The 12,761-nt window shown below is 42.2% G+C and overlaps 1 protein-coding gene across 1 annotated transcript; it reads left to right on the top strand.

Annotated features, from left to right (window-relative positions):
- Positions 1 to 422: 422 nt before the first annotated feature.
- LOC113534010 (F-box only protein 33) lies at positions 423 to 11,446 on the top strand. Its single transcript, XM_026926568.3, has 4 exons — positions 423 to 1,039; positions 4,257 to 4,367; positions 5,234 to 5,901; positions 6,525 to 11,446. Exons 1-4 carry the CDS (start codon positions 594 to 596, stop codon positions 6,794 to 6,796), a joined length of 1,497 nt encoding a protein of 498 aa, XP_026782369.2. The 5' UTR covers positions 423 to 593; the 3' UTR covers positions 6,797 to 11,446.
- The last annotated feature ends 1,315 nt before the right edge of the window (positions 11,447 to 12,761 follow it).

Genomic DNA, 12,761 nt, shown 5'->3' with positions numbered 1-12,761 from the left:
TCCAATATGAATGATTTGGGATTCACTCAGAAGGATGTGCTCTGGCTATAAAATATAATATATATAATATAAAATATAATGTATAATATACTGTATAAGTGCTTTCACGCTCTGAAGCGCATTTGGCCATGACGGGTTTTTGCGACCTCTAGCGGTCATTTGTGGAATAGCAAAAACAGCGCCACTCCGGACGCTACCGTTTACAACCAAAGGGGTTATGTAAACAAACAAGAAAAATAATACACAACTATTATAAACATGATGTGTTGTATCTTTTAAAATGTTTGTATATAAGTGAGATCGACGTGTCTGCTGGTGTTGTGTGTTAATAAAAGAGAGAAGCTGTAAAACCTGGAGCTGTCGGCGGTGTGGTCACCCCCCTATAAGAGCAGAGAGATGGTATGTACCCGGTAGTGCTGAAAGCTGAGCAGCTCGGTGGTGTTTGTTGTTGTTGTTGTTGTTTTGTGTAGCGGTGATTTGTCTTCGCCCCGCCGCTCCCGGTGTAACGTTTAGATAAAGAGCTGGGTCTCCTGCATCTTCTCAGTTCTGTGTGCAGTGAGACGGTAGTGACGGTAGACGGTAGACGCAGTGCCATGGCTCTGCGCGGCAGCGTCGGGGCCTCGGCGTTACCCAGCGAGCTGATCGTCCACATCTTCTCCTTCCTGTCGGAGCGGGACAAGCTGCGGGCCTCCGCCGTGTGCACGCGCTGGAGGGAGTGTCTGTTTTACCCCGCGCTGTGGAGCGAGCTCAGACTGCGCTTCGGTACCGGGATCGGAACTGGAACCGGACCAGGATCAGGATCAGGACCGGGAGCGGGACAGGGATCAGGATCAGGATCAGGATCCGGACCGGAAGAGGACACCCCGAGGCTCGAGTTCCTCATGCGACGGTTCGGTTCGTTCGTGCGCGAGCTGCAGCTGGAGTTCGGGCCGCTGGACGCGTGCGGAGGAGAACCGCAGAGTCACGAGCGCTGGAGAACCGCAACGCTCACCTACCTGCAGCACGTGCTGTGTGTGCTCAGCAACCTGAGGAACAACAGGTGCAGTAATCAGTAAACAACAACAACAACAACAACAATAATAATAATCATGATACAGCAATAACAATAATAATTATAATAATAATGTTTCCTGAGGAACAACAGGTGCAGTAATCAGTAAACAACAACAACAATAATAATAATAATAATAATAATAATAATAATAATAATTTCTAAGGAACAACAGGTGCAGTAATGAGTAAACAACAACAACAAAACAATAATAATCATCATCATCATAATTTCTGAGGAACAACAGGTGCAGTAATCAACAACAATAATAATGATGATACTACTAATAATTTCTGAGGAATAGCAGTAATCAATAAACAATAACAATAATGTTTTCTAATGAACAACAGGTACAGTAATGAGTAAACAACAACAACAACAATAATAATAATGTTTTCTGAGGAATAGCAGGCAGTGATGGGAGAATATTAATAGCAACAAAAATAAATTAAACTATATTTTGATTATGTGTAGAAATAACAGACTGGAAAGATAAATATAATAAATAAATAAATTAGATTATTAGATTTGAATATTAATATTAATAATATTATTAATAATAAATGCAGCTGAATTCACTCGTTGTGTTTGTGTGATGGATTTGCAGTTGATTAACAGACGTTTGATGAAAAACGAGTGTTATTTACACGCATGACATCAGCAACACTTAGAATTAAAATATTAATGTATTCGTAATAACGCTTTAATGTTTTGTTGGTGCAGTAAGAGGAATTAAATATCCGAGTAAATACCAAGTGTTATAAAAATTTCATTCATTATTAATATTAATATCTTTTTGAATCCGCTGTATTAACATATTTTTGTTAAACGTATAGAAATAGGTTGGAGTTAAATCCTCTAAATGAGGAAACGTAAATCCGGAGCAGGGCCGAGTGAACTGAGAGGCTCTGTACCCGGAAAAAGTTCCATACGGCCGCTTTAAGAGTGACAGACGCTCTAATCGCTGTGTGATTGCTTAATTTCACCTCAGAGCGATTAAAGAGGATTAAACGCCAGTCTTCTGGTTTTTATGAAACGTGTGTTTGTCTGATATAATGAGTGACTGTGCGCTTCTTAAAGTGAATTATCCGTAAATAGGGAGCGTCGTGTCTTTGTAGCGCGTAAACAACAACATCATCATCATCATCATCATCACGTTTACGGATATAACACGCTTAAAAAAAAAAGAGAAATAAATCAGTAACTAAAATCTATATCATACAGTATAACCTGCTGTTATTAACTGAACATTATTGACTTTGATTCAGAAGTGTTTTTGCACATGGAGTGATGATGATGATGATGAAGGTGATGAAGGTGATGATGCAGGCGTGGCTCAGTGTTTACTGCAGTGTTTAATCTCATTCTGTGTTTTAACACACCTGATTAACTCCTCCACTTGTCCACACACCCGTCTTTAAACCTTTAAGTAGGATCTGAAACAACATTCTGTTTAACCAGTCACTACCTGATGATGTCATCAGTCTGCGCCGCTGCAGAGCTGCTGGAAAATTCCCTTAGTTTGTGATAATTTAAGACTGAATGAGCCTCTTGGTGTTTTGTATTTCAGAGGTAGTACCACTGAGGCGATAATTCTCACTGATCTCACTGATAGATGACGATCGCTTGTTATGGGAGAGAAAACTGATTTAAATAAATAAATAAATAAATACGAGAGCCATAATTAAATAAAGAGATCCAACCCAGAACGAGGCGCCGATTTTATTTACATTTACACATCTCAACTTTCTGAAGTGTGTGTGGGAGGAGGATGAGAGCTCTGCGGCATACTCGCTGAGAAAACGGTTACCATGGCAACCCCTCCTGCAAACAGACGTGTGTGAACATATATATTTATAATGATATAGCAAACATTGGCTGAGCGCTCTGAGCTAGAGGAATGCTTCAGTGTGTAACAGTCATGTTGATTTTGTTCTCTCTCTCTCTCTCGCTCTCTCTCTCTCGCTCTCTCTCTCTCTCTCTTTAGCATCAGGTCACATTAGACTTCCAGCATGAGAAGTTTCTTTAGAGACCGATGTGAATGTAGGCGGCAACCGGATATGACATCACACACCAAGGCGTTCGTTTTTGTTTTGTTTTTTTTTTAAATCCACGCATCATGGATTCTGACGTGCTGAAAAGTCTAGTGTGACCGCCGCTTTACACATAGTTCAGGGATTTAGAGATTTTTTTATTGTGCATTTGGATTCATTACATGCAACACTGCCCCCTAGTGGACACGTTTCTTCTTAGCTACACTGTGACGATTTTTGTCCTGATGTTGCTGCCACAGATTAAAATCGTGTATCGTAAAATAATTCTTTGTTTGTTTGTAAGTTGGTGTTAGAATACGCTCACGTTATCAGCGTTCGTTTTAGTGTCATAGCAACCGAAGACAGTTGACGACAACGTTGTGTGCGTGTGAGAAATTTCGAGTGCTGCTACGACGCTCATCTAAAATCCACCAATAGGAGGACGGCGATCTCACAGGACAGCTACAGATACGGTAGCGACGATGAAGAAGCATAAAGGAAACGTGGGATTTAAAAGAGGAATCGTGGCAGCATCACGACAGAGTGAAAAGGGGCGTGGCCTGCAGGGAACTAGCGGTGAATTCCAGCTTCCTGTATCCTGCTGCTGTTATACCGATGGATTGTTTGTGTATTTTCTGCATGAGCTGATTTCTGGATGATTGACAGCGTAAGCAGCAGGTAGGAATTCTCTTTAATCGCAGGTTTATCGTTAGAGATCTTCCTCGTTTAGTCTTCCTCGGAGACGCGCGCCATCACACACTGCTACAGAATTCAGTTTATTCAGATCTGTTCAGTTGACTCAGTTGGTGTGTGTAGTGTTGTGGAGACTGAAGCAGCAGCGGAGGGAAAACCCGCCGTCGTGTTCTGTCGCCTCAGCATGGTGTTTTAAAGCTCAGTGCAGACGTGTGCACTCTGTGGAGCTTTTCTTTAGCTGTGTTTCTGGATTTTACTGCTTTGAAAAGCTGTGTTTCATTATTATACACTGCCACTCTCAGCAGCCAGGGTTATTCCTGCACTTTCACACAAAAGACCATAGTGTGTGTGTGTGTGTGTGTGTGTGTGAGATGAATAGTAGGTTTCTAACGCTCAGTGTGACATCGTCCATTTCAGCACAGTCCTGTCATAATGCTGGAAAATCGAATAAAATCCTAATCTCCTTTGGTTTTGTGCAGGAACCTGCAGAAGCTCAGTGTGTACGGAGACACGTTCGTTCTTCAGGACGACGTTCAGCAGGACGGCTCTTACCTCAGCCAGGTCGACCGGGGAGGCAAGAAAATTAAAGAGTAAGTCCGGCTCAGAGCAGCTCTTTGACACGGACACGGTCACGGACACTGACACTGACATGAACGAAACACAATGAAGTTGAAATGTTTCCTCAGTGATTAGAGAACTCAGTGATCCTGTTTCTACTGCACTTCATATATTTGACTCAGAAACAGAACTTGAGATCATCATTTCATTTTTGTCTCATTTCTCTGTTCTTATTTTAACCTCAATCTGGTTTTAAAAAAAAAAGCCAGGTGTCTTCTAAAAAAATTCCCTTCAAAACGTGCCACTTTCCAAATAATAAAAAATAAACCCCGTCGTTCCTGGCAGCTGTTCCTGTTTATTTAACCACGTTAAGCTGCATCACCTTCTTTATTTTATTAACTGAGGACTCACCAGTCAGACTTCATATGTGGGCTGCTGAAGTGCCTCTATAGCTCTGAGCGAGTGGCGCACACTGATGACATCACTAAGCAACGATGATGTGCTTTTGGTGTTGAATTTCATATAAAACTTTCAACACACTTTGTATCAGCTGATGTCCAGTTCCAAAGAAAAAGAAACCAGGCTGTAATCTGAATTTATTGTGCAGAGTTTTTATTATTCACGCCTCAGTGAGTAAACAGGAACTTCCTCAGTGTGAGGATCAAACTGCTCCTTATTCCAAATGATTATATAATGATTATACAATTTCCTCTCTCTCTGTCTCTCCCTCCCCTTCTCTCTCTCTCTCTCTCTCTCTCTCTCTCTCTCTCTCTCTTTCTCCCCTCCCCTTCTCCCTCTCTCTCTCTCTCTCTCTCTCTCTCTCTTTCTCCCCTCCCCTTCTCCCTCTCTCTCCCTCTCTCTCTCTCTCCCTCCCTCTCTCTCCCTCACTCTCTCTCAGGATCCCGCAGCTGTTTGAGGACTTCCTGTCGAACAGCAGACAGTTGAAGTGGCTCTCGTGCTCCTTCATGCCGGGTGTTTTAACCCCACACTCTCTGTCCTCGCTGTCCAACCCGAGCGCTGAGACTCTGCAGCACCTGAGTCTCCTGGACCACCAGACGTCCAACCTGCTGCTGTCCTCAGAGCTGCAGCGTCTCTCCAACCTGCGCTCGCTCTCCATCGACTACTGCGACTTTACCTCCTCCATGTGCCAGCTGTTAGCGGACGCCAACCGAGCGCCGCTGTTGCGTTTATCTCTGCTGCTGAACGGCACCACCCTGGAGGCCCGCTCTCAGGACTGCACCGCATCCGAATCGGACCTGGGGGCTCTGACGAGACGAAACACAGACCTGCGAGTGTTCCTGATGGCGCTGGACGTGTGTGATGAAGTGCTGGAGAGCGTCCTGAAGCCCAGCTTGCCCCTCGAGCGGATCCACGTGGACAGTTACATCGCGCCGCTCAGCGACACCGTCCTCGAGCGGGTCTCACTCCAGTACCACAAAACGCTCACACACTTCGTCCTGACGAGAGACGACGGACGATTCCCCGACCTCAGCGGAAACAGAAACGAGGACCCGCTGGTGCTGCTGGTGTGGCGTTGTGTTCATCTCTCTGTGCTCGTCATCCACGGTGAATACACACCTCTCCTTTCACTCTCATCATATCTGCACTATTACTCCTAATGTTCATAATTTATTATCCCACAGCGCTGCTAAATTCTGGATTCTGATTGGTCGAAAGGTGTTGATTAACTTTCTATAACAGCAGCTGTGAATTTATGCGCTCATTCAAATACCTTTTCGTTTCTATAGTAACAGCTCATTCACAGGGACGTGTACTGCAGACGCGCCACATAAACGGATTAAAAAGCCTGTATAATCATTGATTTCTGTAAGGAGATGTTTATGAAACATGTATGGAAGGAGTCTCCAGTGTCAGCGCTTTGTAACAGTCAGAGGTAAAGATGTAACTGTAAATTTTCCGACATCTTCAGGACAGAGGAGTTTACGCTTTTTTTGAGGATTCTCAGTAGCAAAAAACTCTGCGTGTTTTTTTTGTCTTTAACTTCAAAAGAGAAAGAAAGAAACATAAATAGATAGAAATCAACAGGAGACTTTGTAATAATGTTATTAATAAGTTTTAGTTGGTGCTGTATCTCTGTGTACGATTTATTACATGTTAAAAAATATCTAAAATATTACAAACTGCAGCATTTAAATTGAAAAAAGTTGTAATTTTCTTTACCTCGCCAGGTTACACGCTGTGGGCTCACAACCTGGTGGCCATCTCTCGGCTGCGTGGCTCGAGTCTGCGCGTCCTGGACGTTCCGGAGGAGAGCATCGACTTCGACCCGGAGCAGGCCCTGTTCTCGACGGGCGACCCGGTGCAGACGCTGGTGAAAGAGGTGTCGCAGGGTCTGGGCCGCGCCTGGCACCCCTCCGTCACCACGGAGAACAGCGCCATCATCAGCGACCCCATGCTGCACTTCCACCGCGAGATGCAGAGCTTCAGCGAGAACGTCTAGATTCTCTCTCTCTCTCTCTCTCTCTCTCTCTCACCGTTCCTTTCTTTTTTTTTTTTCCCTAGTGTGTGTTAATGCTGTGTGTTGGTTTGTTCTGCTGATCACACGCCCACTGCGAGCTCCTCTACACTCTTCTACATACTCATTTACTCACTCACTCACACACTCGTTCACGTAGCGTGTGTGTGTGTGTGTACGAGCTACACTTCCAACATCAGTGACACGATACATCTCATTTTCCACCTTTTTATTTATTTCCACTCCGTTACAGTGAAAGCGCTGTTTCTGTTTGTAACGCTGCATACGCTCACCTCCACTATGAGGCGGTGCAAGTGTAAAGTTTTATTTAATGCTTTCCTGCTTTTCCTTCTTGTTTTTCTCTCCATTTCTTTCCCTCGCAGTGGGACTTAACGCTCTGTATTTGTAATGCCAGTTACATCTTTTAGTTCTTTTTATTTCCTGTGCGAATGAATCCTCTGTATTTGTATGTGCCGTGTTTAACCAGTATTATTAGCGCTATATATTTATATCGTCTATATATCCTGCTTACGGATAGTCGCCTATAAGTTTAGTAGCTTGCTGATGATGAGTGGACGCTGGAGAGGGGCTTTATTATTATTATTATTATTATTATTATTATTATTATTATTTTAATCGCTTCGTTCCTAAAATCTCAATCTGGAGTTACCTCAGACTATCAGCTCCATCACGATCAGGCGAGACGAGTCTTCCAGCTGAGTGCGACAAGCTGAGAGATGATTGGCTGGAACCCGGCAGCCTTCCACTCTGTTCATCACTTCCTGTTGGTTAGATTTCTCAGTAATGATGATGATGGTGTTTTTTTTTTTTTTTGTTTGTTTGTTTTCCGAAGTGTACTCTTTGGCTGAGCGTTTCTGATTGAAGACGCTTCATGAAAAGTCCTTTAGCACAATATCAGGACTCTCACTCTGTCTCAGGTAGGAGATCGGAGATGATGATGAAGTTACTTTGAAGGTTTTCAATCGTTCTAGTCGGTTCGTTTTAATTTGATTCTCCTCCCGAGATCTCAGGTCACAGGATCTCAGGATCTCGATATTTTTCCTCTTTGGGCCGAGCTGTTTGTTGTTTGAGCTCTTCCAGACTACACACGCTGTTTGTTTTTTGTTTCTTTGTTTTGGGGTTTATATTTTTATGGGCTTTTTCTCTTCGCTATTTTAAAGCTCGTACAGGGAAATGGGAAACAGGAAAACAGCCTGCTTAGCGTTTAGCATGTTAGAACGTGGACGTTGAACTCCAGCCTTCCTAAAAGGTGCACTTTTTCAAACTCCATTTGAAAGAAATGTCTAGATTAATGTCGTAAGTGAAAGAAGGACGTGTTTCAACGCTTCCTCTTGGTTTTCGCTAGTCGTGTGCTGACATCCCGTGTTCTCACTGGGCAGTTTTATCCTCGGCTGAGAAGGACACAAAGCCAGAATGAGGAAAACGGCTGTCCGTGTTTCACCGTCCGAATCGTGCTGCCAAAAATCTTTAAGCGATAACGGTAATGTGTGATCAAAATATCACGATACATCGTATAATCAGTTATCAGCACGTGCCTAAACGAAGAAGCCACGCAGGAAAAACCTGGTTTTATATTTTGTAATATCGCAGTATCTCGAGCGTGTAAGGCAGAATATCAGCCAGAATCCCGCAGTGAGCCGCATCGTGTGTGTGTGTGTGTGTGTGTGTGCATGTTTTGGTTGCACTTTGATCTGCAGCGTGTGCATGAGAACATGAGAGGAGGAACCATTTTAAAACCCTGCATGCCGATTAGCGCGTGTTTACCTGAGAGTCAGCTTTCTATTTTAGTATCATACCAAAAACCCAGAGAAGTGTTCTATATTTGTACGTTATTTTTCCTTGATTTATTTTTTTTTTGTCGTCGTACGAGTCGGAGGGAGAAGAACGCTGAAAGCGCTAAGGCGTCTGTGCCGTGCCTAAATTCAGACTAGCTTTCACGCTTGTGTTTGTGTGTAATGTGTTACTGACATAGCGTATTTAAAGCATCTGTGGTGTGTGTGTGTGTGTGTGTGTGTCAGAGCAGGAGGTGTGAACCACTTTTTCTCAGCGGTGAACAGGAAACGACCGTTCTCAGGGTGTGTGTGGGCAGAAGCGCAGGTTCAGCTCAGGCCTCTTTAACCGTGCCGATTCATCACGGCTCACAATATTATCACGATATTGCGTTAAGAAACTTTAGGTGCGTCTCGTTCAGCCTGAAAAGGACAAGATGTCCGTCCTCATGCTAAGTGGACTGAGTCTGTAATTTTAAGATCTCCGTAATAATGATGATGATGTCATGAGCAGATTAGGGAAGATTTTAGCATTTGTTGTTAGCCTGCATCTGCTGAAATTAAATACAGAGAGGAGAATTTATCTCGATGTATCGTTGCATCAGTTTATCGGCGTATACCTACGCAAAAAAAAAAAAGTGAGTCACTGGAATTTCATTTTGTCGGCTGCCAAAGATCTCAGAGACGCCTCGGCTCGGTTCTCGACTCATTTCCCGCCGCTCCGGGGCTTCGAATGAGGCGCGTTGGGGTTCCGCAGCTGTGCTGTGGCGTTATTATTCCGGGTTAACACCAGTAGATCTCTCGTATATAAATGCACCTGTTTTCACTGTGAAGAGCGAATGTACTTTAACCCGAGGTCCTTCTATCAGACCTGCTATAAGCTGCTATGAGACGTGTAAGGAACATTCCACTGGGGAGTCGATAAAACACGGCCAAATGTCTGCATGAAATACAGATACCATTCTCTTTTCTTTTTTTTTTCTTTTTTTTTTAATTTCCTCTTTTTTTTTTTCCTGATTTGGATCTGAGAGTCAGCAGGCGACTGGGATTTAACATTTACAGTAATGGTGCCTCTGTTTCGCAACGTAGAAGGGAGATTTGTTTTCTTCCTAGAGCAGTTAATGGATCTTTTTCGTTTCAGTCGCATGTGCTTGGGTGCGTAGTGACCTCACACCAGCCAGTGAGACAAGAACGCTAACGAATTCCGAGGGGAAATAAAAACCTCAGTAAAGGCTCTCAGCTGGTTTAGCGTTTCAACCACATCAATACAAACTATGCAAGTGGAAATGCGTACGATCCGTACGATTCAGACGATCCAGTGGCTCTTAACCATTTTTCTTTCTGTCACTTAAACGGAAACGTCACTCGCAATTACACTTGGCCTTATTCTTCTTCTTCTTCTTCTTATGATTATTATTAATATTATGACTATTATTATTGTTTTAAGATCTCGATTCTTCGGAAGCCGACTCCGTTCCGTGGGTTCAGACGTGGTCTCTGTGAGACTGGCCAGCAGGCCCCAGTTATTAATACGTGGTACGAATGTTGTGCATTTGTTTAAAATCAGGATAGTCTGCAATAACGCAGTGGCCATCAGTGGGGCGCGTGCAGTGCTAACACCGCACTGCGCTGCTTATAAACGTCACGGCGAGGTAAAATCACACCTTACAGCACGGATAGGTGTCAGGCGTGTGCAATGTTAGATGTTATATCGCATTATTTATTACTATAATCTACAAAAAATAATCCTTTACATTCTACCTAAAACATAAACCATAGCAGAAGCAACTTTTATGCTAATGGTAAGTGTTAACCTTAATGGCGGAGCTTAAGTTCAATTTGATCATCCAGTCACAAATGTGATCATGTTACATCACTAGCTTTTGTTTTCGTTTCCTCAGCTTAAAGTAGGATAGAGCTTAGTATAAAATACTAACTTTTATGGCACAGTACAGTAATTTAGAGCATTGTTAGCTAACGTTAACGTTATCTCTGTTGCAGTAGAGCTTACATGTTGCATAGCTAGCTAACATTACATAAACTAATTTTATTGTAATTTAAAACTAGTATATGCGCTGTCTAACAAGTTAGCTAATGTTAGTTATGCTGTTTATTGTTTATTGTGTAGAAACCAGTAGACATGTTTGCTAGCAAGCTAATAACGACTAGCTAAATTAACTAGCTAGTGTTAGGTGATTGCAGTCTGTAGATTATGCTAAAGCACTATGTCGGGTCAAAGGAATGCAAAAGTGTGTGATTGGTTGATCAGTAAGCTCCGCCTTTATCGACTGAGAAACTTCGGCACAGTGACCATATTTTAAAACTTTATCTCTCATTTTGAATATTGCGATATAACGATAATCGACACACGCCTCATGGGTGTATGTATATTCATGATATGTACCTCAATGCCACATCTAATATAAACCTGTGTGTCTGGGTTCTGTTTATGAACATGGAGAACGTTTATAAGCGTTGTTTTGTTTTTGCAAAAAAAGAATTTAAGAAAAACTGGTTTTACCATCTTAAAGAAGTGTAATATTTGGGCAGGTGTGTTGTGTCTGCTCTTTTGTCTCCAGTGAGCACATAGCATTGGATTTTATATGTACATCTCCAAACAGGAAGTCCTCTGGCACACGGGGTGAACATGCCAGGCGGGGAGAGATTTTAATCATTTACAGAAAGAGATCTGAGATCTGTTTCACCGAAAACGAAGGAAAAAACCTACGATCCAAACAAACCGTAACTGACGTGTTGGATAAAACCAGCATGATTGTTGATTTGAATCAATGTGGAATGAATGCAATTTCTTTTAATCGGTAAATAAAAGTGATTAAAAAGGAAACATGTCTCAGTTGCTGTGGTTTGATATTTTGATATTATGAACATTAACCTTTGACACATGATAAATTCCTGAAAAAGCATCAAAGTCAACAACAGAGTTTTCAGTGTCTTCTTCAAACTATCATTCTCAAACATTAAACACCAGAGTTTTATCAGATACACTAGTTTATATCACAAACATGTAGAAACACCACTTTATCTTATTTACACTTTCAAAGCTTGATATTTTAAATTGACTAATCTCCAACTGGGTTGCTGAATTACATAAGCCCCGCCCCTTGGCAAAAAAACAGCCAATCGCAGAGCTGGTAAAGATGTCAGCAGACAACGACTGACCTATCAGATTTTTACACTGACGCGCGCGCCTATAGATGAACACAGCGTTGTGTTGTTCCGTTAGTGAGTGAGAAACGCGCATGCGCAGTAGCCAACTCAGTCTTTAAAATACGTTTTTTGGGCGTTATTGCGGGCAAAGGCAGCACGTTTCTGTCAGGTTTTAAAAGCCATTTCAATTCTGTGTTAGAAACGTCGTTTTTTGGAGCTGTTTATGATATACACATCTCTCCATATTCAAACATATAACTGCTCGCGAGGGTCGCCAAGATGGCCGCCGAGCAGAAAGAAATTACTAGAAGGACTTTTATTTTGGTGATATTGTCTAAAGTCCGTCATGACCACAACTGCTAAATTAATTTAAAAATTATGACAAGCGGCGAAAAAAAAAAAACATGGGAAAAAAGTTCAGAAGTAATAAAATAATGGCATAAAATGCAGTAAAAGTTTCATGAGCTACATGATCAACTTCAGTGTTGATATATGTTGGTTTACACTGTCAGGTTTAAATAATTTCTCTCAACTACCCAACAATTTATTTAACGAATGAAAATAATGATGAAACCCTAAAGGAGGAAGTGTGTGTTAAGTCTCTAGTAGCTGACACACTGCAATGGCTGAGCTGCATTACTGGAAGATTGAGCATGTGAGACGTGCTCTTTCAGCATTTAGTTGTCATTATATTATTTTAGGTCTCTGTGAGCTTTCCTTTTATAGAGGCTTGTGGGTGTGGCTAAATGTAAATCACCTGTGCCTGTGATAATTTACAGCTGATTGGCATTTAATCAGCAAACATCACCACAAACACATTCACACACAACTTGACAAAAAAGATTGATAAAAAACAAGGCCCAGTGTTATAAATAAAGAATAGGTATGAAAATGAGTTAGCCAGTTTACTGATAAACGAGTACAAGTAAATAATTTCTGTTCTGGCGTGTGTGCTGGTGTTCATTTTGGACCACGCTGGATTTAGAGTGCAT

The sequence above is a fragment of the Pangasianodon hypophthalmus genome, chromosome 10 (genome assembly GCF_027358585.1).
Source record: "Pangasianodon hypophthalmus isolate fPanHyp1 chromosome 10, fPanHyp1.pri, whole genome shotgun sequence".
NCBI lineage: Eukaryota > Metazoa > Chordata > Actinopteri > Siluriformes > Pangasiidae > Pangasianodon > Pangasianodon hypophthalmus.
The sequence above is the reverse complement of the archived record's forward strand: the minus strand, read 5'-3'. Positions and strand labels throughout refer to the sequence as shown.